The 27,653-nt window shown below is 39.4% G+C and overlaps 1 protein-coding gene across 1 annotated transcript in view; it reads left to right on the forward strand.

Annotated features, from left to right (window-relative positions):
- The window catches only part of PTN (pleiotrophin), a 77,443-nt gene that overhangs the window by 29,050 nt on the left and 20,740 nt on the right, over positions 1–27,653 (forward strand). The window contains exons 2-4 of the mRNA XM_041487509.1: positions 24,527–24,636; positions 26,104–26,277; positions 27,361–27,522. Coding sequence (XP_041343443.1) covers positions 24,528–24,636; positions 26,104–26,277; positions 27,361–27,522 — 445 coding nt within the window. The 5' untranslated portion in view covers position 24,527. The remainder of the gene's footprint in view (positions 1–24,526; positions 24,637–26,103; positions 26,278–27,360; positions 27,523–27,653) is intronic.

The following is a 27,653-nucleotide window of genomic DNA, read 5'->3' on the forward strand; positions in this document are numbered from 1 at the left end:
GCATACATCCATTATGCAAACAGATACAGGTTCTCTTTTTGTAGCACAATGTAAAAGTAGAAAAGAGCCAGCCAGTCTCAGTATCACAAACTACCCAGAAGGGAAAACCTAACATGGCAAGGCTGGATTTTGGTGTTTGAACCCTTGCCTTTTATGCTGGCATGCATCACTGGAGGTGCCTTCAACCTTAGTAAGCTAATTGCTCAGGAGTGGGATTGAGAATCATTAAGATTGATGATGTACAAGGACAATGAAGAGTCTATGGCTGTGATCCTTAAAGGCCTGCTGACTGAGTGGTAGCTTGGGTGCTGAAGATTGTGTGGCTACAGTAATGTAAAAAGTTAATGAGGTAAGTTAGCTTCTAATGAGCCCTATGAAGCCAGAGATTTCCAATATTCTACCTACTCAGGATGGAGCTGAGCTGCAGTGATGTTTAGCTGTAGTTAAACTTCACTGCCCTCTGAGAAGTTATCAGCACTTGCTGAGCACTGAGCAGAGGTATAAAAGATACCTAGATTCACAAAATGTGTATCTCATACATCAGTCCCTTAGGACTGAATATGCAAGCACTTGCCTGATATCAGCAGAATTAGTTGCCAGAAAAAAATAATGGATTTTGTGAGATGCACACATTTATTAAAGGCAGCAAGTTCACTTAATGTGGGTTTTTACTTTCTAAAGCATGCAGCCTTACAGACATGAACACATGATCTTGCAGTTTTAAATATGAGAAAAGATCCATTGCTGGGTCCATTGAATGTTTTGGGTTTTGTTTTGTTTTGGCTTGATTTTTTTTTTTTTTTAAGATTATTATTTTTTTATTTTTGTAGAAACTGAGGTGGGAAGGGACGATGAATGCATGCAATTTTCCAGTACTTTAGGCTTTGTAAATGCAAGAGTTTTTGGCTCTGCTTTCTCTTGGCATGTGACGAACAATAATAAATAGCATAATTTTCAGAAAGTTTTGACAGTGGAAGGTTGTTCCTTGCCCTTCTGTCAGCATTACTCTTTCATTTTCCAAATTTCATCAGGATTTATGGTGCCACAAGGTCCAAGTTGAATGCAAGTCTTTCTTTTTCTGCTTGGACTGTGCTGCCTCACTCCTGCCTTATTGCAGTTGAAACTTGAACTCAATCTTCATAGGTATTTTCTCTGAGAGGGACTAAAAGTCAGTCTCAGGAAAGCTTAAATATACTGTTTCTTTCAGGCAAGATATTTTGAAAACTACACTGGACTTTCTCTACCTTCTTGTTGGCAATAATTTCCAAATGCAATTATTTGGTGTAATTATAAAGAGAACAAACTATTCCCCCCCCCCCCCCCCCCCCCCTTTTCCTATTGGCAACATTTAACTCAAAAGGAGGCTGTATGTTGCCAGAGTCCTCCCACTCCAGTCCTGTCCTGCAGGGACTCTGTATATTGCTTTGGAATGTGCCAAGACCTTTTGGGACACCCACACCCTGGGAGAGAAAGGAAGATCAGCCATTTCATAGTTTTCCTGCATTGATTTTCTGATATTGCTATGAAAAGTATCAGGGGTGTACTGTCACTATTATATTTGTGGCCATCTAAAGCCTTGCAAAATCTTTTTTTTTTCTCCTCATGTTTGTTCAGGATAGGACACTGGTTGCATGAAGATTTTTCACATTCTGTTATATCATAATCACCAAGCGTTTTCCAGTATAAAATATGAATGGCTACTGTTGTAGAAAAAAAAGGTCAATTTAATCAGTTAATCAAAAATACAATCAGTCATGAAGTACAGTGTGCCCAAAGGTCAAGAACAGTCCTAAGTAAAGTTTGTCTTTGTAACTTATGTTTTAAGCAGCAATATGTTTGGGTTTGTTTTTTAGTTTTTTGGTTTTTTCATTTGAATCGTTGTGCTTTAGACTGTAAAGTAGGGAATGAACCCGAGTGTGACACATTGAGAATTTTATATACATTGCCTTGCACCTGGTATCACTTTGCTGAAATATTTGCATTGTGATTTATTCCCTCAGTCTTAAACTGGAGCAATCATCTGCATCACTGGCCATAGTGACCACTGATAGTTCCAAAACAATTGATAATAACTGATACTGTTTTGGAATTGTTGCATGTTTAGGTGTCTCCTATCATTACAAGAATGGTTTTATGGTTTGGCATGTTGCCCAGTCATTGGTTCAAGGTGAGTATAAAACATTAATGGATCATTCTCCTACTCATTTGAATGAGGATAAATAATTAAAAAAAAAACCCAAGAACTACACAAAACAGTGAAAAATTGGGCTGATGCTGTGAATTGTGTTATTTAATGTCTTCCTGGTCCATAAAAGTCTGTTTTGGCATCTGCGTAGACTTTGTATTTAAGAATTGATTTCTAGGTGTAAACCTTATCACCTTTCTTTTTTTTACTGTGTATATAATTCTTATATTCCGTCTGTCACCCTTTCAATACATTCTTAGAAATTTCATGTCTTAATACTTGGATCTGTAACAATGCAGACCTTTAATCAGTGTTAAATGTTCTACTTTGCTCAGTTTGTAAGCTGAAATCACTAGTTTATCAAGCCTTGACCTGTGTTGCTAACTTATTTCTAGAGATGAAACAATGTAGGCTTTGTTTTTTTTTTTTTTTTATTTCATGTGGCTGGGGTTGAAAATTTTTAAATTGAACCCCAACCATTGCTCTTGGCTTGGCAGTACAGGGAGAAAAAAAGAAGCAGGAAAAGGCCAAAGTGCAGTTTGATACTTTGGAAATGCAGCACAATGAAAAGGTGAAATGTTATGGTGGCAAAATTTAATTAGCGTAAGATAAGAGAAAACAAATCATGACATTTATTTTTAGGAAGAAGCCTCCCACAGAGAACTGTGAATACCTTGCAGGGAGAAACAGGCTGAAGGGGGCTGTTTAGAGTGCAGATATTCTCATTAAGCAACAAAGCAAGAAAGTATCTTTAGAAACTGAAGTTTTTATTGTTGTTGTTGTTTTCGCTATTAACCATACCACCACCCATGAAGAAAAGTGGGTTTCTCCCACAGCCACTAATGACATAACAGAGTTGGAATCCTAGAAAAACTGGGGATATAAGCAGCTGCTTTTGCAGACTAGGTATTCCAAAGAGAATATACTGCCTGTATTTTTGGTGAAAGAGGGAAAATAAGTTAAATGATAAATTGAGATTGAAATGAGAGAATAAGGTAGAGTGAAAAGGGAAAAGAATGGTGGGAAAAACAAAGTTAGAAGGCACCAAATAAAGGACCACTTAAGAAGTGCAAGGTTAGACTCTGGAAATTAGTATAAATGGAAAAGAGCTTTCTTACTGCATTTCCTTTTTATCTGAAACACTATTTTGCTAACTCTCAGCTTCCTGTATATTAGTCTGAATTAGCAGATGTCCTGATTCTCTGGATGGGGTCCCATTCTGTACAGCATCGAGCTACAGGATGCAAAAGGCCCTGCTGTGTCTTTTAGATGATCAGCAAGAATAATAGCTGAAGAAATACAGAAATGGGATTTGTTGTCTTTATCTAGGTCATATGAGTATAATTAATCCATTGCAGGCAGCTGTGATCAAATACGTATTCACATATATAGGTGTGCCTATTTACTTATATATGTGTGTGCATTTGGTTGGTTATACCAAAAAGTCAATTAGACAGGGAATAGTCAGAAAATTATAGATGAGGAAAAGCAAGAATTGACAAAAAATTTGCTTTATATCATTGTGCTGCATCCGGTTTGCTCTTTGTCATGGTTTAACCCCAGCTGTCAATTAAGTACCATGCAGCCAGTAGTTCACCTTTTTCTCTAGTTGGAGGGGGAGAATAATTGGGAAGAAGTAAGACCAATGGGTTGAGATAAAAACAGTTTAACAACTGAAACAGGATATAATACTTATAACAATAAAAATAAGTGTAATTAAAAGGAACACAGCACAAAAGAGAGAAATAAAACAAAGAAATAAAACCCCAAGTCATGCACAAAGCAATAGTTCACCACCCACTGACTGATGCCCAAACAATCCCTGAGCAGGGATAGGCTCCTCCTGGCCAATTTCTCCAAATGGTATATACTGAGCATGATGTGCTGTGGTATGGGATAGCTCTTCAGTCAGCTGGGGTCAACTGTCCTGTTTGTGTCCCCTCACAACTTCTTGTGAACCTCCAGCCTGCTGGCTGGCAGGGAATGAGAAGCTGAGAAGTCCTTGAATTAGTATAAACACTATTTAGCAACAAGTAAACATCAGTGTGTTATCAACATTATTTGCATATTAAACCCAAAAGGCAGCACTGTGCCAGCTATTAGGAAGAAAATTATCCTAGTTAAAAGCAGGAGATCCTTCCTCATTCTTGTCACACTCATCCTACATCAGTCCAGAGACTCTGTATTCATAGCTATGAAAAGACTGGAAATAGCCCTTGAGTTTTCATCAGGAGATGCCCAAAAAAGTTGGTAGAAGTTGCATATAGCAAGAATGCTGTGTGTTGGGTAACACCCAGTTGGAGTGACAGTCATGTGTGACTGACCACTCTTGCAGGTACCAGAATTCAGCCAGAATTCACCTACAATTCCGATTTTGCTTGTTTAGCTGTTGTGTATCTGTGTGCAAGTCACTGCAGTATCCGGGCTCTGGTGGATGCATAACAGTCCGTGACTGTTGCTGCGCTGGGGAAGGGCTGAGTAAGTCAACACTGCCCCTCGTCTGAAACACTGCTAGCCCAGTGGGAAAAAAATGCTTAGGAAGAAGCATTCATTCACTATTTCATTCCTTATTTGGTGGCAGGATATTCCCTTGTGGTAATTAGTACAGTGTTTGTTTAAAAATCATCCTCTCTAGCTCAGCCAGAGGCAATTTTTGCATGAGTCGACAGCTTAAAATCCAGCAGGGGGCAATGCTGGATTGCACCTATACAGCTACTGCAAATGAATCTACCTCGAGGACCCTTGAGTTATCTTCCCTAATGAGAAATCCTGCATTTAATTCATGACAGATTATACCAACCTTGTGGTTGGGATTTTGCAATAAAGTCCTGAGGCATTTCTGGAAAAATCACTCTCATTGGAAGTAGGTGTGTTGCCAGTATAAAAATGGACTGATTACATTGCAGGTTTGAGCTGTGCAGAATAAACTGGTAAAGACTTGTCATAACTTTTTCACTAAAAATATTAAGAGTTAACATCTCTCACCTTTTCTTCTTTCCCTCCTCAGTACCTGCCCATTAACTTCAGCTATTGCAGTTTTATTAAGGCCTTTTGCCTCCTTCAGTATTTTTTGCAAATTCACAAAAATGAAAAATGACAAAAGTCTGTGTTCTTGGGAGACTCATTGAAAGGGAATTCCTTTTTTACAGAAATTGTAAAAAACTTGCATACCACGGCACTTTTCTGCTTATTAAACCTCTGGGAAGAAATTAGAAACGAAGGATCAGTGGGAAGTACCATTTAAAGTTACAAACATATTCAGCTCTCTAATCCCTCATGAAGAGTATAAAGAGCAGTGGAAAGCTTACAAGGTCTGGTGCATTTCTAGACAGCTTCAGATTCAGAGGTTTATATGACACTGATTTCATTTGAGGTGGATGGCACTCCTGTTGTCTCAGGATTCTTGTGTGTGTAATTCTGCTCTAGCTGAAGAATTCAGAGCCTTTGGGAGCTCTTTGCTCTGACAAGGGTCCCTGGGCCCAGAGAGGAGCCCATTAAATTGGTCTTTCAGTCACACACTAACTCGTCTTTATTACCACTCTGGTGGCTCACAGTAGCACAGTCCCTGGAAAGCTGCTTTTGCCATGCTAGTCTCCAAATTCCTCAGTCAGCAGTAGCACTAAAGAGTTTCAGTTAAGTTTATGGGAACAAAACAAAATGTGTTCACAAGGGATTCTGTCTTGAGTAAAGCATCTCTTTGAGAAACCTTGTGTACTTTTCCTATTCTCTCAAGTCAGACAATTCTCTGGAGTAACCTGCAGAGAGGTCTAAGCACCAAATGGAGAAGGATTTCACTTTAGATGTCCAAAAATTGTTATCACACTTTGTATTTTTTCCCTGTTCCTAACTCCAAAACAAGTCATCAGTGAATTCCACATCTTGCAAGCCAGTTTGTTCTAGGGCACTAGCCACCCTTATTAGGATGCAGGGCAGAGAATCCATTTTCTGTGGTTTGCATATTTGATTATAATTGCAGAGAGCAAAGGAGAGGAGAGGATGGAGGGGATGAGGGTTTGTTTCACTGGTGCTTACCTCTAGGGTGGTAAGGATGGTATGATATTGAGGGAGGGTATATTGAAATGGAAGGAACACAGTAAAGCCTCACTAATTTGAACCATGGGTGATACACCTTTTTGCATTTAAATATTGTGTCTTGGAGGATCCAACTTGTACAAAGAGAACTTGCTGGAGACAAGCAGATGCCCCCCTTGCTTTGTTTGAGGGATTCATGCTGCTACTCCTGTCCTGGGCAGGTACCACAGAGACATCCAGCCTGGGACCAGCAAAACACTGTGATTGATGGTTATTGTAAAGAATAGAAATTCAAGAAGAAGTTAAATTTTAAGGGGTTTAGGACAGTGGATTACCTGAGGGAGGTAGTTATGAGCTTTTCAGTGACAAACTTTACAGTCGGGGAGTTATAACTAATCTCCAGGCAAACTATTTTTCTTAATTGATCTGTGCAGAAATGAAGATGACCTAAAATTCAAAGTCTGGAGCCAGTCCCCTCACAAATTCAGTGTGTGTGTGGTGCCCTGAGACAGCCTGCCTGCTGCTTTTTAGGAGAACTGGTGTTCCTGGATGAGAGCTGTAAATACCATGCTGTACAGATGAGTGTCTCGAGCTACCCCCTCAGTAGGCCCCAAACCCCTGGAGCAGCCAAGTTGTGTCCCAGGAGGAGGAGCTGTCTCAGGTGCTGTCCCCAGTCTGTATCTACCCCAGTGGGAGCTTCAAGGTGCTTTTGGGTTTTGGCTCCTGTCTGTCCCCACCAAATCTAACCCCAAGAACAGGTGTAAAAAAAATTGATAGAAAAATATATTCATTTTTGTAGTAGACAACGTAGATACAAAGGCTATAGATACAAAAGAGGATGAAGGTAAAAAGACTGCCATGGCATTTCTCTTCAGCAAGAACTAAAGACTCCAAGTGTTGTTTATAAAACAAGTCTCAATATCCAGCTTTTCTCAAGTCTTTAAGAGTGCAAATATAGCTTGGAGCCAACGAAATTTCATTGTCTCTGCTTTGTGGCCAAGTAAGGGTTTTAATTATATATTTTTTTTAAGGACATTCGGACTGGGTCTCTGAATACCAAGTCCCAGCTGATCATGAATTCAAATGGCTGAGGCCTAAGCCCCTGATAATAAGGGTTTATTAAGGAAGCACTAACAGAGCTGAACTGGAGTGGACTGAATGGCTAAACCGAAATAATGGGATGCTTGTGGCAACCAGAAAATGATTGTTTATTGGCATAATCCCAGGATAAACTTCTGCCAAGAGCACAGGGTCTTTCCTTGCCAAGTTCTTCATATGGGGAAATACAGTACTGAATTTCTGCACGTATTAGCAGTGCAGAAGACTGGGAGGAGAAGTGGCAGTTTGCATGAGGAAGGGAAAAAATTGTTCATCCCAAATGGTGTAAACACTGTGATCCCTAGAGCTCCACTCAGCAGCAGACTCTAAAGAGACCACCTGGGTTTCAGCTTTAGGAACATGGTCTGAAAAACATGGGTTTGGCTACGGAGTTTTACCACTTGAATCTCTTTAAGTATCCCTGCATGCATCATGCAGAGAGCAGAAAAATTTGGAACTTTTTCCTAAAAATCCTGCCTCTATGATTGTTGAAGTGCTTACAAGCAGTTTCTTTCACTCATGACAAAGAAAGCTGTTTTGCAACTCTGCTGGGAGATGCATTCTGAAGAAAATTCTGTAGAATAACACTTGGCAAATATTTTATTCACTGAGAAATGCAGTTATACAGTGTAGCTTTGCATGACTGCAGGTTAAGTTTAAAAGTTTATGGAATATCTGCTGTTCATATAAGGAAGAAGAGAGGTTGCTCTATATCATACTGCCTTGCCCTTTTCTAGCAGTCTTTTGAATATGATATTTAGTGAGGAAGACCTGATTCACATTACCTCTCTGTTGAGCTGGGAAAGATTTTTCTTTTCAGCCAAAAACTGGCATATATGGATGCCATAAATATTGTCCTATGAGGCACTTCATAGTGGTAGTTTCCCATATCTCCTATGCAAGATAAACATGTGGTATAAAATACTTTAAAATTCCCTAGGGCATAATAATCTCACCTTCCAGGAAAATGCCTTGGAGGCCATCAGAAATATCTGTAGTATAAAACAAATTCTCTATACGGGTGATTGAGGTGCCTGTCTGAAAAATCACTGAGCTGTAGCTAGGGCTGTTTTGAGGAGTGGGAAACAGTAATCAAAACATCAGCTATCAATTACAGAAGACAGATATTCCAAGCTTTAAAATTTTGTTTTTAAATTAAGCATAGCCATAAATTATTTTTCTCTTTCTTTTACTTTCTGCTGGCAAATTAGCACAAAGTTTGTGTGACTAACTGATTGTTCAAAGTGCCAAAGTGGTGGTTCTCAAAAAGCTTCATCAAGAGCCTGGTTGCTGAAAACCAGTCTGGTTTGGAAAGATGTGGAAAATTATATTGTCTGGGGAAAAAAAAAAAAATCAATCAGTAGATCATCAAGAAATCTAAGCTTTTGTCAACCTGGTTTTTTCCCCCTTGTTTACTTTTAGTTATTGCTGCATTTGGATATGTAGCATAGATGCAACTTTTAAAAATTACATTATTTATATGTTAATAAGAACTCAGTTTGACTGAAACCTGCCTTTCAGCAGTATTTTAACATCCTCTAGGCTGTAGCCTCCCTTTGGAGGTTAAAAATGGCAACTTCTTCCTTCCTAAATCCATCCTTATCTTTCTGGCATCTCCTGGCTGATTCTGTAATATTGTGATGATACACTACATCATTAGTATGACTTGTGTCACACAGGTCTGTGCAGAATCTGGACATGATTCAAAAAAAAAAAAGGAAACAAAGATGAACTTAAATATCTCTTTAGCCATTGTCGTTTGGAAAGACAACTCAGTAGAAGGCTTTTCACGTGTGACCTGTTGCATTTGTATTTATGTGAATCAGAGTGAACTGAAAAGTAGTTCTTGGGTCATTTTGTTATTCTCAGCTTGCTATTAACTCTCTCCACCAAAGATAGTGGTCTTAAATGTCACTGTTTAATACTTTTTTCTTTCTTTTTTGAGTATTTAGTTCTCCTGTTTGGACTCTCAGGGTAACAGTGGGTCTGGTTCTCCCCCTGTTAGCTGCCAAAGTCTCCAGTTGTCTCCCTGAATTTTCTGTCTCCTACTTGCACATTGAATACTGAGATCTGTGGCAGATGCAAAATGAAGAAAATGGGAACAGTCTGAAATGTGTATTTGCCTGCCCACATTTTAAGAAGAGTTTCAATTTTATGTTGCAAATTTTGCATTAGCAAGAAATTCCAGTTTTCTGATTATTGTTGTATGATCTTCCCATCAAAGAATTTGTTAAATACATAATAGCATAAATAACTCCTCCAATTTTTTCCCCTTGTGGTGTTGTTTTATATTCTCCCAATGCTAGAAATTATTCTTAGTATCAGAGACTTAGATGGAATAGAATATATGTCTGGTTTTGGAAGAATGTAACTTGCCTTAGGTGCTCTCACCTTCCACTGGCTTGGTAAATGCTACCTTCCTTTTATTCCTGCTACCTTTTATTTTATTTTATTTTGTTTGTTTAAAAAGGGTTGTTTTAGTTGTCTTGAGAGAACTTTGCACCTAAAGCAGCCATAGGGTGCAGAACAACTGATAAGGACATTGTCTTTAAAAATGTGTGTACAAGGGGAAAGGAACAAAGAGGAAGGGAGCATTTTCTGTGATTGGAGAAGATGAGGTAATTGAAAGGGTAATTGGAAGGGTAATTGAAAGGACAAAGTGAAATGGTGTCCCTCAGTTTAGAGCAGGGATGTCAGATGACAAGAATTTTTCATTTGAAGGGAGTTTCTTAATTTTTCCACAACTTTCTACCAGGTAAGGATGATAACAGAGGGAACAAATCAGCCATGAAGATGTGTTCCCACCCTGCTTGGGTAGATGAAAATAGACTTTTAAAGAATTGAATGTATTTTGACCTGTTGCATTTCTGGAATGTAGCTGAGGCACAGTGTCCTTTCAGTAGTAATGCAGACTGCAGCCTTATTCTGTAGCTACCAAAATTTTGCTGCAAGTATGCAGCTCTGGATAGGAAAAGTTTTTATGAAAAAAGGAAAGGTTTTTATGCAAAGTAACAAAAAAGTTCAACTGTGCAAAAGCCAGAAAGGCTGCACTGAAGTTTCACCTCAGGTAAGTTGCATGCTGTACAACTTCATCCTCTATCATCTATTATATAGCTACACTATCCTTTGACATTTTTTACTTTGGATAGAAAAATGAAACTTATTGCAATAAGCTAAGAGACTGGACAGGGACAACTCTGTCTTCCTGGGCATGTTTTTTTTGGGGATTTTTTTTCTAGAATGTTTCCCTCATTAAGGTGAAAGACTCTTTTCTCTGAAAAAAGTTCTCTCTGTCACACACATCTTTTGGATAATTACAAGCAAGTCAATTTATGTCTATAAACTTCAGTTTCTGTTCTGCCAAGTGATGTTGATTGTACTTTCCTTTCTTCCACTGGCTTGCTTGTTTCTAGGACACAAGAAATCTCCCATGGATGGAGGCACTACCTTGTGGTGCTGACACCATCAGTGAAGATCCTAAAGCTGCTTCCCTGCAGCTGTCAAAAGGTTGTTCCTTTCTAGCACTGATAAGGTCCCAGTGAGCACTGGCCTGTCTCCAGTAACTGAAAAGGAAATAGCAGTGCATCCCAACTCATTTTTGCTACTATTAAATTATATGATGAATGCTCTTTCATGAATCTGAGGGAGGGTCCCACTTAGTTGCTAAAATTGCACCGGGATAAATGAGGCAGTTCCTGAAGTTCTAGCTAAGTGGAAAGGGCTGTGAAGTACCTGACAGGAGGTTGTGGTGAGGTCAGGGTCATTCTCTTTTCCCAAGTAACAGGTGATAGGATGAGCAGAAATGGCCTCAAGTTGCACCAGGCAGGTTTAGATGGAATATTACAAAATATTTCTTCACTGAAGGGGCTGTCAAGCCCTGGAACAGGCTGCCCAGGGAAGTGGTTTAGTCATCATCCCTGTAGTGTGAAGATGTGGCACTGAGAGACATGGATTAGTGGTGGTCTTGGCAGTCTAGTTTGATGGTTGAACTTGATGATGTTAAAAGTATTTCCAGCTTAAAATATTCTATATTTCTATGAATCAATTGCAGAACATGAGGTCTGGGCTTTCGGCTTTGTTTGCTGACTGGTGTCACACTGGAGGGCATTTGTGCCTTGGAGATGCTGTTTGCTGACTAGCAAAGATGAGATAACGTGCCACACAACTGCTGCCCTTTGCTCACTGTTTTTGGAAGAGAAGGATTTAAATACACATTCTAGCCCTGTGTCACAACAAGGCTGAGACACAGATTTCATTTCACATAGCCTTTGTTTCAGTTTATTTAATTTTTTCCTAATTCATTTTTGCATAGCTGTCCCAATGCCCTGATGTTTGTCACTTGAAGCAAAGAGACAATTTCTCTGAAAAAAAAAGTATAAAGAGAGTCCCTTGGAAAGATTAATAGAGAGCATTAGTGAGAGGCTCTGTTCTTTCAGGTTAGATAGTTTTCTGACTGTACTGCGTATTTTGGAATGTCATCTGAAGGGACAAATAGCAAAGAAGACAGAGTCATATTGAATAAATGAAATGAAATGGGTTATTTTCTTTATGAGTATGGCCCATTTCCCAGAGCCTGATTTGAAGATTAAAAAAAAAAAAACCCAAACAAACAAACTAGTAAAAATTCTCCAACCAGGCAGTCATTTCAGGCAAATCAAAACTCAAATATTTGCTAAAATTTGTTTGCTTTTGAGGAAAGGTAGTTATCAAAGATAAGGGGGTTCTGCTGAGTCGGGCAGCTTTCTTTTAACAGCATGCTGAGACACTGGGAGTTTTACAGTGTTCCTGCTGCTCTCCTCTGCTTGAGGGAGTCTGCCTACCCTGCTCAAAACCTGGAACTATGGAGGCATGAGATGCAGGAAAGTAGAGCAAGCTGCAGCTGATGCTGGCTAATAAAATTATCCCCTCTTCACATAATCATTTTTATTATGGGTTTCTCAGTGTTCTTTTAAGGGAGGCAAGTGCTATTATCCCTGTTCCAGAGATGCAGAAGTGAGGATAGTGATAGATGCGGTGATTTGCCTACTACTGTTGACCTGAAAATGTCTTCATTGGGGCAGAGGGAGAAAATGAAAACAAAAATACAGTGGAGGCATCTGTTTGGCTTGTACAGTACAGCTGTTCATTATGCAAATCATGTCACAGCTTAAACAGCTCTCAAACCATGATTCATTCACAATGGTGGTGTGACCACTGGGACTGTGGTGGCATCAAAGTGTATCTGCACATGGTTTGTGTCCTCACGGTATCAGTAATAATCTTTGGCTCTGGACCCAGTTACAAAAATTGCTCCTTGATTGCTCCTTTTTTTTTTTCCTTCCTGACTGTGATACCCACAGGGCATTGTTACAACTGCAATGGACAGGAAAAAGGGGCTTCATAAGCTTGCTCTGTTTCAATAAATGAATTTATATGAGTAAAGAAAACTTTCTCTTGGATAGACAGGGAGAGTGCAAGACTCTTTTCCACATTCTGTTCAGCAAGTTAATGGGAATATGCCCCTCCTTACTCTAACATTTTTCAGAAGGTACCCAAATTAATCTCTGGTAGATGAAAACACATTGGGTAGTCAAGGAGGTGTCAACAATATTCTTTATATCAGAAGGCTCTCTGTAATAGTATTTATTTGGCATTTTCTGGTCTTGTAGTGTCATGGTAGTGGAGCAGTTGGGATCTGGTCACTTGCCAGAGTTTGAAAAACCATGAAAAATTATTTGCATTTTAACAGTCTCAGCTAACCAGAAGATCATTAGGAAGAGCAAAACCACTGGTAGTTTGAGGTGTGAAAAGAGGCAGAAAGAATAACTACTTAAAGCCTGTATTCCCTCTGCTATCATCAAATAATTACATCTTTTGCACCTTGGGAGAGCAGAGTTGAAAAGGAACAGAGAGAGAGGATTTACCAGTCACTGTGGTACTCCTGACCACAGCATGAGGAGAGAAACAGTGATGCAGAGGATGCGCAGGAGAGTTCAGTCAGAAATTTGGCCTCACTGTCACTGAAACAAAAACCTTTGGAGGGAATGCAGGTCAGTCTCCTGTGGTCTTCTGGTGAGCAGATACAGGAGTGTCTAATCTTTAGTCCTGGAGAAATGAAAGTCTAAGAAACCCACTGTGATTTTGTTGATACCAAGATGGAAGCAGTGATTGTTGTGGGAAGAGCAGGGAGGGGAAAAATATTGCAGTAACAATTGCAGTAACATTTTAAGTGGCTTAAAATGTCTTTTTCAGTTAAGATTTGGAAATATAGTAGAAAGAACTGAAATATTAGTTGGTTTGGGTTTTTGTTTTGTTTCTGCAGCCTCACAGCTGGAGCACAAGGAGTGGAAGGTCAACAGAAGAGGAATTTCCAGAACTGTATTAGTTATCAATTCAGACTTGCTCAGACCCACAAAGAGCAAAAGAGAGAAAGAAAATGTGTGGGTTGTGGATGAGAACAAAATAAGAGCTCATGGAATGAGAGGAAACTGATTTCAACAGCAATGTTCATTTCAAAAATCTCATTTCTAAGACAATTTTTGAAGTCCAGGGCTAAGAAAATGATCTCTGTACACTCACTGGGGACCAACAGAAAAAATAGCAACCAGCCCTTTTGCATTAAAGAAATGTAATGCTTTTTTTGAAAGCACAGCATGTTTTTTTCATCTCTTTATAGACATGATTGGTTTCTTAACATCAGTTTATGATACTGAATGGACTTTTTTTGTTGTTGTTGCTAGGTTGTTAGTTGGGTATTTTCTCTATTATTACTGCTTGGAAATATTAGATGTGTTCCCTAGGCTTTCTAAAACTAAAACCACTTTTTAAAAATCTCATGTTGGAGGTTTGGAAAGTGGGAAGCATAACATTTTTAATCCCCTTGAAAGTTTTGACCATTTGCACTCCAGATTTTTAATTCTTTGGCCTTTTAATCAAGGTGCTGCCTGATGTGTTTGTTTAGAGCTATGTTTCCACTTACTACACTTTTCCTTTGAGGGAGAAACTATTTGCTACCATTATGTCTTGTTCACAACTGTACTGCATGAAAGCTAAATTTTGACCCCTGAAAATGACACCTTTTATAAGTGATTAATTATTCTTTGATCAGCTAAAAGAAGCATTAGGGTCCTCTGTATAGCTTGTGTAGAATTATTTACACATTATTTAATTATTTAATTTTTTTAATGGGACTGCAGTTGTATAGTAGTGAGCTATAAAAAACATACATAAATTTCTTTTAATTCATAAGAATGCTTTCAAAGACTTTCTGTCCTGTGGAAACTGATGCTCTCCCATGGAACATTTTGGAAAAATGAAAGAAATGTTCCATCTGTGTTTGTTTGTACCATCCATTTTCTTGAGTCTTGCATCAGTCTAAATTATGCTCAGCATTTAAAGGCAGAACTCATGTTCTAACACACCTAGGGGTGTCTGTTATCAACTTGAACTATTCATTTGTGTCTGGGGAACTAGAAATATAAAACATCCACAGTGTGTGTGTTTGCCTCAGCCTGATGTGAGTGACAAATATGCAATCAGCTAAGCAAATATCAAAGACTAGGGGAACTCTTATCCACAAATGAGCTAATTACTTTGGTTTATTTACTTGAACAAAACTAAATAGGATGTGTTAATAGGTTCTTGTTTTTTGCCTTTTTTTTTTTTTTTTTGTTTGTTTGCATGTTAATAATTTTCTTCAGGCATGCAACTCTTGATTCCCTACTTCTTTTTATGGCATTGCCATAGTTCGCTGGCCTCATTGCTCATTTTTCTGGCCCTTAATAATGCCCATGTTGAAAAGAGAACATAGAATTGGTTACATGTTGAAAAATGTTGTCCCCGAGCTGCACACTGCAATTTTTGAAATGAAGTGTTTGACTTGGGCTCATCAGAAGGGTCATGCTAAGATTTTTTTCCTTTTTAGCTAATTGTTTAATTCTTGTTTGTTCTTATGGTACTCTGTGCTGTAACTGAACATAAATGCTGGTTTAAAAAATACAGAAAGTTTGCCAAATATAATTCTAGCCTTCTAGAGCTTTCTCACATCTCCGTGGCTGATCTTTAGCCACAAACAGATAGTTACACTCAATTTTATGTTTTCCAAATTTGCTACTGTACTGCAGAAAAATTTGCTGCTTACCCAACTCTTTCCCACACTGGCTCACCTTGAAGCAATTGCCTCTTCCCTGCCAGCTGCTGCTTGCCAGCTTTTTCCCTCCTGCCTGCAGGGAGAGCATTGCTGGAGCTGCTTCCATGTGTGGTGGCCCCTCTCTCTACCCCCAGCTGGAAGCAAGGTAGAGGATGGAAAGAAGGAAAGCTGAAAAGTGGCTGCTAGTTGAAATTCCCTGATTCTCTTACCATTTTTCCCAGACAGGAGGACCAGTCAGCTGCACTGGGTTGTGTGTTTCAAAATGGGGACCTGAAGGCTGTTGTTGGGATGCTGGCTCTGCTCCAGGGCTGAAGTGCAGGGGGCTTGTTTTCAGTTTCCTACATGGCTTTGAACTGTCTTGTTAGCACACAGGTTCGGAGTACTGGCATACAGTGTTTGGAGTTAGCGATGGAACTGCCAAAATTTCATTAGTATGGGCCAAGAGGAAACCAAACCCTCTCAGAAAAGTCATAGAAGTATGAAAAATGAGCACACAGGTTTTGCTTTGGGCAGAAATGCAGTGGCTGCAGGTCTCTGAATTAATATGGGGGAGTGTTTGATACACTGACCCATCCACTCACCCCTACCTACCCAAGTATAAAATATAATTTCATTAATTACTTTGTCAAAAGAAGAAAACTCGTTATTTCGTCATTTTCATAGTAGGTTTTCTTTAACAAAATCATTCTGAAAGATCGCTATTGTTATAAATGAGATTAAGACATGTTTTTTTCAGGCAGAGAGAGACCATTTGGCTGAATAGTCAGTTACTATAATTAAAGGTTCTTTCTCTCTTTAAATCTTGGCTCAGTCTTGGACTTAGATCACTAAGGCTATAGTAGAAGTTTTAAATGAACACAACAGTTCTTTGGTCCATGAAGGTGTGATAAAATGATGGAGACTCAAGATTTTGAGCTCTGAGAAGAGTTTGGTGAGCTTTACCCTTAAAAAAAAGTATACAGAGAAATGTATGTGATGTCTCTGTCTGCTTTTCATACTCAGAAAGGAAAACTAAGGTAAATAAAGATTTTGCATTGGATAAAGGAATGACACTACAATGGCAGGGTAGACAAGGCAAAGAACTAAATTGGATTATAAACCACAGTAGTCAGGATGGAAAGCAGTTAAGGAAAAGTTGGAACCTGAAACACATTTGAGTGAGAACAGAGAGAAATATCAGGTGTGGGTGGCCTGGGAAATTAGTTGGAGGAGCTGGAAACAGGTGTAGTACTTGCAAATGAAAATTATTGGGTTAGCCCCCACACACTCTGTAGTGGTAGTCATGACTGGTTAACAGAACTTGAAGGTCGAGAAAAGGTTCCAAAAATAGAGAAACCACAGCAAAGGAAATATAGCTGGAAATTAATGATACACACTAAATAAATAAATAAAAGCAAGCTATTGATATACTTGTTTTGTTCAGCCCGGAGAAGAAACTGAGGGGAGACCTCATTGTGGTCTTCAGTGAGGGGAAGCGGAGGGGCAGGTACCGCTTCTCTTCATTCTCATGATCAGGCACAGGGCCCGACAGAGCAGCCTGAAGTTGGTTGGAAGAGGTTTAGGTTGGATAATCAGGAAGACGCTTTTCCCTCAGAGGGTGGTGGGGCACTGAGCAGGCTCCCCAGGGAAGTGGGGTCAGCACCAAGCCTGACAGAGCTCAGGAAGTGTTTGGACGATGTTCTCGGGCACATGCTGTCGTTCTTGGGGTGTCCTGTGCAAGGGCAGGAGGTGGACTCAACGGTCCTGATGGGTCTTTTCCAACTCAGCATACTCTGTGATTCTGTGGTACATAAGGCAGTCATGTGAATCTTATCCTGGAGGAGTATGGAAAAACATCTACGAGCTTTGTGCCATCCCAAAGTTGGATGTGGATAACTTCAGTAAGAAGCCCTTGTCTGATTATGCACAGGTAAAATACAAGGAGATCTTTCATAACAGAAAGATTGATCTTTCACAACTTAAATTAGAAGGTAAAAAGTGCTAATAGTAATAGGCTCTAAAATGTGTTGATGTGATTTCTTTACTACCTAATATAGAAGTCTAAAAAGTTGCGCTATTTTAGAATGTGATTCAGTATGATCTTATATCTCATCTTAAAGTTTATTCCTAAAAATAACCATTTGTATCAAGTGTTAGCAAGCTGATTTGCTTTATGTTGCATAGGAGCTTGAATATAGATCTGATTGAAGTTTTAAATTTTAAGAGTTGGCTTTTGTGAAATCAACTAAACTAATGATGTGTGTTGGACTGATGCAATTTTTTTAATAAAGGATTGATTAAAATTTATTTTGTATCAAGCTAGAAATAAAATTGAAATTTATTTCCTCAAGAAAATGAGTGGGGGGAAAAAGCTGTAGAGCAGAATTCCATATCTAACTGGGAATTCTATATCTAACATGTCTATCAGCCCACAGAAGTGCTATTGTGAGCTTGCAGAAATCTAAAAAAATGGCAGTGATCATCCTGTAAAATAGTGTCTTGAAAGTCCAGACACAGAAGACTGCTGAGACTCACCAAAAACTAAGCTGGCTTAAATCTTGCAAGGGCAACAAAGAGCAAATCTTGCTTTTTAATTTTATTTCCCTACTAGTTCAAATAAAGTCAACAAAGGAAATGTGTATGTATGGGAAGGAAGAGGGAACACGCTGCAGCTGGAAGAATATGGCTCATAAAGGTCTGGCTCCAGAAGCATGTTAGCTTTTGCCTCAGTTCTCCATATGGGTGATCAGGTAGGACATAGGGGCATGCAGTGGGTGGTGAATGAGATAAAGACCTGGAGAAAGCAAAAGATTCTTCAAGTGTTTCTGAGGTAAAACTCCCAAGAGCCAACTGCTCTTAATTTCTCTTTTACAGAGAAAACTTGTGTTTTCATCTCTGACTACTGTAAAAAATGGCATGTGACATTTCAGATTCATTAAGACCACTAAACCATGAAAAATTTTATTTCCTGCTGTTGTGCAACTGCAGTTTAGCAAATAAAATATTTACATTTAAGAAGAGGAAAAGAAGCAGATCCAGGTAGCTACAGACATCTGCCCTCAATGGACTGCAAAGCGAGCACATTTTGAACAGGAGAATAATTTAAGAACTGGAATTAAATATTAAGTTTCATTAAACACAGCATGTGTTTACTGAAAGGAGACTGATGTCCCAAACTAGCTCATTTAAAAACTGATTTTGTAGATGTGACTAATCTGGCACTAATCAAACTGTAATTTATTAGAGTATTTGTTGTGGAACTTGATGAGAAATTATTCATTCAAGCAGGAAAAAAGAAGGATTAATGCAAAAGTTAGTTCTAAAGTGGACAGGGAGTTTAAAGAGGACTCAAATTGAGCAGTGTTTTGAAGAAACATAATGGGTTGCAGGAACTTCTTAAGTCTGCACCTGGGATGCATTTTTATTTGTGGTCATGGGATGAAAATAATAGTGTGTGAAGCTGGGAGTCATAGCTCAAAATATTGTTTACTGCAAAAGAGGAACCATACCTTTTTTTTTTTTTATAGTTATATTAAGCCAAAGATTTATTGTTAGTATAATTTAAATCTTAGTGGTTTAATCCAAGGATTGTTATTAGTGTGGATGTAATTATTGCAGGAAAAGATTATATCTATGCAGGTGTTGTAATAATGTTGGCAACAAAGCCACCACCACCACCAGTTAAATTGTTATAAATACACTTAGATTCAACTGCTTTTCCTGATGTTATGCTGACCCTTCCCCAGCTCTTCTTAGCCCTCAGCTTGGTGATTTCCTTGTGTGGGTGGTAGAGATGGTTATGGTGACCTGTCATCCTCTGGGGTCCTTGTCCAGGAGGATGCTCATGTTGCTGGTTTCTTTTTCCTTGCTCGAGGATCACCCTGGCGTTGAGGTTTTTTTTTATGTTCGCTAGCATGCTTTGATACCTTTCTCTCCTTCATTGGTCTGCAGTCTTGTTATATCCAAACTTCCTACAGATGACACCTTTCAGGTATATTGGAAACTACTTCTGCTGTCTCTTTCTTACCCCTCTATCCAGTTTTGTCCAGGTCCGTGTCTGAATTTCTTTATCTGACCTTGGGACAGTTGTTTATAACAAGTGTTTGTGTCTCTGTTGATAAGCTGGTGTCCCATCTCACATCTTCCATGTCTGTATTCCTCTGCACCGTATCCTGTGTCTCCACTTCTCAAGGCCTTTGCTAACATACCAGCCCTGCATTTCTTTATAAGATATTATCATAATAGAGTCACAAAACCTGTGTGGCTCCATACAATGACAAAGAAAAGTAAATCAAATCAGCCACAGCTGGCTGGTCAATTGGAAGAAATGCTGTTGCAGCTAAAGCAAATATGACAAAGCTGTGAATAGGACAAGGAATGCTCAGAAAGGGCAAACTTTGACAAGCCTTGATCCAGAGCCCTGGCAAACTGTCTCCAAAGCCCATGGGCCATCATTAGCAAAGGCAATACCTTCAGTGTTGCTATAGATGCAGCTTAGCAGTGTCATCAACACAGCTGGTGTTTGGAAGAGCTGGAGGATATGGACAGGTTGTTAGAATAATGTGAAAAGACCTGATTGTTCAGAGTGGTAGATTGCACTCATATGGACTAATAATGAAATACTTGCTTCTATAATCTGGGACCTTGCCAGTTGCTTTGTAAAGAACAGATGAAGGGAAGGGCTTGTGCATAAAAGTTATTAACAGCAAAAAAAGCCACCTGTAAAAGGCATATGTGATGCTGGGATGTGTTGCATATGCCAGCTTCAGTCAGGCTAGGAAAAATTAACTCTTGCTCACCAATAGAGCTTTCATCCAAAGTTGTCTGCTTTGCTCTGAATGCTTGTGTTCAGGAAAGACTTGTTCAGATTCAGGAGTACCTGGGTGTAATTGTCTAAGTGCAGATTGAGTCACTCTGGCAAGCTTGACTTGCTCTAGCAGAGATCCAGTGGTCTAAGAACAACATGGAAATGTCTGTGCTGCCTTGGGCTGCCCACTTGAGTGAGACTGTAAAATCAGGTTGAGGGTAGTGTGGGATTTAGAGTGGGAGGCTCAAGCTCTGCTCAAAAAGTCCCTTAAACTGCAGCCATGGAGTGATTTCTGCCTGATTATCTTTCTGAGGCTCAATATGTAATTGAAACCATGGATGGATGGTTGATTAAGCCATTAATTCTCTGATTGCCTGCCATTTTAAAATTTTCCTTTCATTTTTTACTCCCAAGCAGAGATTGACTGTGAAATCAACTGTAAGCCTGAAGTAATTCCTGTGCCTTATTGTTGCTGCAAGAAGCTGTTTGCCATGGTGTATCTCAACTGGTCTTCAATTCTCCCTTCATTTTACACTTCATGCTTTTTTTAACACTCTCTGGTTTATTGCTTAACTATCATTAACCACTCCTCTTTTCTATCTTTCCTGTTTTGGTGCTCTTTATGTGATTGCTCTTTTCTTCATGTTGTTCCACCTTCCCATTTAAACTGTTCTAAACTCTCTTTCTCTCTCTTTACCTTTTCTCTCTTCTGAAGTTTCCTGTAGCAGCCCATGCCTCAAAAATCTCTTTTGTTTCTTTCACTTTTTTCTTTATCTTTCTGTGGTTGTAAATACCCCTGCCATTTGTTTAAATGCTGCCACCTTACTCTGTTTAGGAGCTGTCATGCAGGATTATAGAGAGGCTTCCCTCTCATGGCACATGATTTGCTTGTTATTGTTGATGTAGCCAGAGGGCTCATTACAAAAATAAAAATATCCATGAGGAGTCCATTTTGTATATAATGTAACACTTTTTATGTCATTGCTGTTACCAGTTCTGGCAGTTCTTTAAATCAATGGTTGAACAAAAAATGTTATCAAAGAATCTAATAAAAAGGAAGAACTTTGAATTTTGAAAAAGTAAACCAAAAAAAGACACAGTTATTTTCAGTAGAATATATTGTTTGAAGAAAGTCTGGTCTGGTGAGTTTTTATTTTAATCTAGCTTGTAACTGGCAAGTAAAATATTTGCAAAAAACCTGAACATTGGACTTGCATACTTGCTGGTATTTTCTGGTCTTTTGGGAAAAAATACCTACTATTTTGTGAGTACTACATATGGGCTGCTTGTAATTTTGTGAGAGTACCCACCTTTGCTGTTTACCATGCAAACTGTGCAAAACAGTTAAATGGTTTTCTGTGGTCGTACTTGTTACATGATATTCAAGGTGTTGGTGTGGTGTGAGGCAAAGTCTCCATTTGTACAACATGGCTTTTCACTTGTGGGTATAGGAAAGGCACTTCAGGAAGCAGTCTGGGTCTCTGCAGAGAGACAAAATATCTATATCTCTGCAGGTTTAGTGTTTGCATTAGACATTTGGCAAGTGTTTTGGCTGTAGGGGAGTCTTGAGTCTTAGGAAAACATGCTATATTAAGGCTCTGTGGGGTTTTGTTTATAGGGCTTCTGGAATGTTTCAGACTCCAAAACCTAACTATTTTCCCCATCTGTTCTGCTGAAAAGAATGTCAGCCTGATTTAAATTTGAGTCCCTTTCAACTTAATATGAGGCAGCTTCCCTAGTAACAATTATCCATGATTCCCAGTGACTGGGGAGCCTCTGGGATATGTGTGACCACATCCCAGGTCCCTGGGGTGGGCAGCAAGGATGTAGGAGGCAGCCCCAAAACTGTGACCATATCTTGTATTTGATGGCATCCTGCAGAGTAAAACCACTAGTGCTGCCTTTGCTTCAGCTTCTGACACCTGGCAGACAGTGACTTGAGAGAGTGTTTGTATTTCCTGCTATATGTGCTTCCATGAAATTAACTCTCTCCTTCAGCAAAGGATTCTGGAAAGCTGATTGAAAGAGATGAAGTGAGAAGATAAATTATGGTGAAAATTGGGTGTTAGGGGATGTGCAGTGTTACTGGTGGAGAAGCTCCCCCAAAGGAAGAGACAAGGGACTGAGTGTGGAGTTTGGTTTGGTTTTTAAATAGTATGGCAACTGTGTTTGAATCATAAAATGGTTTGGATTGGAAGGGACCTTGAGGATCATTTAACTCCAGCCCTCTGCCATGGGCAGGGACACCTTTTTATTAGACCCCTTGCTCAGCACTCCATCCAGCTTAGCCTTGAACACTTCCAGGGATGAGGCTTCCACAACCTCCTTGGGTAAGCTGTTCCAGTGTCTCCTCACCACAGTCACAGTAAAGAATTTTTTCCTAATATCTAATCTAACCCTACTCTCAATTTGAATTCATTCCTCTTAGTTCTGTCACTACATGCTCTTGTAAAAAATCTCTCTTAATCTTTCTCAGGAGCTCCCTTCATGTCCTGGAAGGCTGCAATTAGGTCACCCCAAACCTTCTCTTTTTCAGGCTGCACAAACACAATTTTCTTAGCCTTTCCTCATGAAAGAGGCGGTCATTTGATCATGGAAAAGAAAATTACTTTTGAAGTAACCTGAGCTAAAAGGCAGGTTGCATATTTAGTTTTTAATTGCTTATTTAATGTATTTATTTATCTATTTAATTTTTTAAATTAATTTTCTGTGAAACATGCGAGGTTCTGAGTGGAAGCATGCAGCAGAAGAAAAGGAAAAACAAACCCAAGCTCTCTGGCAACTCACGTGCTCTACTCTGGGCTGAGTTTGCTGGAAACAATGGTGGTCCTTTCTTCTTCATGGGAAATGATACTTTCTTTTGAAGTAAATTATACTGGTGCTAATGACAGCTCTTTCAGATATTTGAATGCCAGGCCTCTTGCAGTCTTCAAATGAACTTTACTTCAACACAGCTATTAAGTTGTCTCATCTGACTGCTAGAATGATATTAAAGCCAGATACTTAAAAGTCTCCATGTTTGGGATTCCTCTCCTGTTTTCCATGTCAATTATAATTATGTTGCATTTGGGCAAGAGATTGCCAGCAGAGAATACTGAGGAGTGCCAAATTAAATTTCAAATACATTTTGTTCTTTGTTTATGTTGAGAAATATTTCTCCTCCATGGTTGCTGTGCTCAGCAGAATGAGATCAGGCTGCCATTAAACTCTGTAAATATCAGTCTAGCTGAGTTTTAAAGACTTAGTGGCACTGTTATCCCTCCTCTGCAGGCTGGTGTAACATGAATGTCATGGGTCCTGGTTTGAAGAAAAACAAAACAAAAAAAGATTGGAGAAACCTTCCTTTCACCCGAGCAATCTCAAGTCCACTATCTTGGAGCCTAGCTGCCTGCTGGAGAAATGTCTCTAGGAAAGGGGAAGGTTGCTTATTTTAAAATTATGTATTGAAGGCCCTGTGTTCTGGTAAATAGTGCCAAAATGAGATAGTGCAAATTATAGAAACAGGAAAGGGAAAGCTCAGAATGGCTTTTGGTGACTGGTTAGTGAATGATGCTTCAATCCCAAGCAAATGTATTTAATACCTTTTTGTATTTGAATATTTGCTTCCCAAATCCAGATTTTGGGTTTATTAGCACGCTGTGGATAGCCTCTAGCAGTGTGTGCAAGTCCTATCTCTGTGCCTACTTTGCATTTCAAGCAATTAGCTTAATTTATATTATGAAGAGACACTAATTGGAGGGGAAGGAAGAAGTATGTAGCAATATGCCCATGACAATTGAGATAATGCATCACATATCACCTATATAAGTTTTTGTGAAAGAAGCTCTTTTCAATTGTCACCTAAGCCTAATAAGAAATTCAACCATTGCAAGGTGGACAGTAAAGTATTCCCTACTTCATATGAGTTGGTAAAGTGAAAAATGAAGTGTATGTTTTGCTTATTTTTACACAGTCAGACGTCAGAAAAGAGGAGAGGAGTTCCAGACCTGTCAGGATCCTTGTTTCTCTAACAGGTTTCTAGAAGACAAGCAGTAGTTACAAAACTTCCCATGGCAAAACTCCTCCAGTAACATCAGTGCTGTAGATCAGGGATTTGGTTACATAGGCTGGAAAATAGTTAAAAATCTTCATATTCTCTCTGGAGTGGAGATAGTTGCTCATTCTGGCGATAGTTAATTATGTTGACCTGCTTGTATCTTGTGGTCCTGAAGCAGAGCTTCCCAAAAATGCTTTAGCTGGAGTCCCACTTTTTACAGTCTCACTAACCATTTTTTTCCTTTCTGTCATTGATCTGCAGAATGCAACAGCAACAACAGCAACGTCGAATGTTCACAGCTGCCCTCCTGGCACTCGTTTTCCTTCTGGCAGCTGTGAGTACCACTGAGGCTGGCAAGAAAGAGAAACCAGGTAAGGTCCAGTCTATTTCAGAGTTAATCCCCAAGACAGATTTCATGTGTGTGAGAATGTCGGATGCTTCTGGTTTTGTTATGAAATCAGGTCATTTGTTAACCTTTTGACATCAGGGTAGGATTTTTGGCTGTGACATGTTGTTCTCTGTTAAATAGGGAAGCAGAAAGGGGTTTCCATGTCAAGTGGAAGATTGACAGCCCCAGAGACTGGAGTCCTTGGTTTATCACACAGTGGATATTGCAAAGCAGCTTAAAATGTGCTCCATGAATAGTTTCATGCTTGACTTAGGGGGAGCCAAAAAGGAGTGATGAAAGAGCAGTTGTGTCAGTTCCTCAGTGTTATATATGACAGTACTACACTGATGCTGTGTGATGTGGAAATCCTCTGACAAAGAGTTGTACTAACTCGCTGCTGCACAGACAGCCAGACATCCAGCAGTAGTTGCTTTCTGTCAGTGATGAACTCAGACCTCATTATAAGAGAAACTGGCCCAGGGCGGAAAATTCATATCTGTCGAACTCAGTTTTGACATTTTTTTAAAGACCGTATTTTTTGGTGTTTTTCTTAAGGTCTTATTATTTTCACGCAACTTGCATACCAGATAATATGAACTGTGAGTAAATCAGGATTACTGTTCCCTGTAAAAAAAAGGGAACTTTTTAACCATTTTGGCTTTGTGGAAATATGAGAAAATGGTAGCATAAACATGCAAGACCTAGAAGAAAAAAATAAATTTATATATTTACAGTTACTTGTGATAATTTAGGGACCCAAGTAATTATTTTTGTGAATCCTTAGGTCGGATAACATTGCTATCTTTTCTCATAAGACTTTTCTTTAAGGATCTAAATAAAATCATGATCCTTACTTTTTCCCTGAGCAACAAACCCACCTGAATTAACAGCACTTCGAGTACACTTCTCCATGTAGCTCCTTTGCCTTTGAAGTATTCTGTTATAATATGTGACACGGTATAGGAAATCAAAAGTTTGCATCCCACAGCTGTTTCCTGGAGGTGCTCAAATCCTCTGATACACTATTTCAGCACATACATTTCTCACTGTTTAGTGTATATTGCTTCAGCTGGAACTGAGGATATTTGCATGCCACCAGCTGGAGACAGAGCTTTCTGAGTGAGATCCATTCTACATGTTTTGGTCAGTGATCCCTGTGGGTTTTTAGATTTCTAAAGATGAGAATCCACTTGAGACTATCTGAATGGACTAGTAAACATGGCAGTGGGACTGAGTTTGAATGCTCATCCTGCTTTGGACTCAAAGGGGCTGACCTGTCTCTGCAGAATTGTGAAGAGGATGTCAGACCTTTTGCTTTTAAGGCCATGGTGTTATGAATGTCTTCCTTACTCACCCTTCCAGGTGCTGTAATTTGGTTAAGTTTAGGCAACTTCTCCGTAGGCTTTGGGTACTGAGAAGTTCTCTTGCTTGGTTTCTTGTCTTCATCCAGAGAAAAAGGCGAAGAAGTCTGACTGTGGGGAATGGCAGTGGAGTGTCTGCGTGCCCACCAATGGTGACTGCGGCCTGGGGACACGTGAGGGCACCCGCACTGGAGCTGAGTGCAAACAAACCACCAAGACTCAGAAGTGTAAGATTCCCTGCAACTGGAAGAAGCAATTTGGAGGTCAGTACCCCTCTCTTAAGAGATTTTCTTAGGTTTTTGTTTTGACTATGGAGCAGGAAGCCTGTTTTTTCTGTTTAGTTCTGCAAATGTCTATGTGAAAGTGTTAGTCCTGCATTTCAGGTTCATCAGAGCTAGAACATGAATCAGAAGGCAGCTTCCTCAGAGTTCCTCTGCAGAGAGTCCCTATAACTAACTTACTACAAACTCTGCCTTCCTGCATGCTGAAATCTGCTGTCTGCGGTGTTCATCCCTGTTTAGGGCCGTAGTGCAAGTTCACAGCTGTGAACCTCTGCAATGGCTGTCACAGGCTTTACAACGTGTGATGTGGAGCGTGGGGGACTGGCTACCCGTGTGTGCAGTGAAAGGAGGGAGTGAAGACCAGTGTATTTTTATCATTCCAGACCAGTGTATTTCATTTTTACCATTCACTTCAGAAGGTTTGTGCGTACCAATTGGGGAAGATTGTCAGATCTGTCCTGGACAAGATGTCTGTCCAAAACTCAAATTTGATTACTCTCGCAAACTTGGCTTTTTTTTCTAGGAAACATCTTGCATGATTTTGAAATTATTGTGACCTTACCAACACAATTGTGACCTTACCAACACAATCACAAACACTGCAGTTTTAGACTTGAGAAGTTTATGGGTGCATGTGCATTCTAGAAACTGTTCAAACTTTATTTGGTAACCTCTGGTGTCACACAAATGGAGAAACAACGATATGGAATGTAAATGACATTTTAAACTGCTGTTTCTTTTTTTTTTTTTTTTTTTGTTGCTGCTGTTCATATTCGTAGCTGAATGGATTTCTCTTTATATGCCAAAAAATGCAATATCCATGCCAAAAAATGCAATATCCATGCGAAAGCAAGAAGATTAAATTTTAAAGCACTGAGGAGGGGATGAGACTGCAATTACCACCACAAATAATCTTTAAAGTTTTCTTGGGATTCTTTTCTTCAGTTGCACATCTTTTTGTCTGTAAGCACCAGCTGCCTGTGATATCCTATTAGACTCACAGCATTTTTGTTTTCATGCTCAGTCATTGTGTTTTAAATTTTGCCTTTTTTTTCCTTGCTGCAGCGGAGTGCAAATACCAGTTCCAGGCCTGGGGAGAATGTGACTTGAACACAGCCTTGAAGACTCGGACTGGGAACCTGAAGAGAGCCCTTCATAACGCTGACTGCCAGAAGACTGTCACTATCTCAAAGCCCTGTGGGAAGCTTACCAAACCCAAACCTCAAGGTAAATTCCATTTGCTGGAAGCTGCATGATAGTTCACTTAAACCACTGGGTTTGCGGTGTCCTGCATGCTTCAGTGGGAGCTCGGTTGTACAGGATATTGCACTTTCATGGCCTTTCCTCAGCTCTGCACT

Source organism: Pyrgilauda ruficollis, unplaced genomic scaffold, assembly GCF_017590135.1.
Source record: "Pyrgilauda ruficollis isolate IOZ18807 unplaced genomic scaffold, ASM1759013v1 scaffold80, whole genome shotgun sequence".
Lineage (NCBI taxonomy): Eukaryota > Metazoa > Chordata > Aves > Passeriformes > Passeridae > Pyrgilauda > Pyrgilauda ruficollis.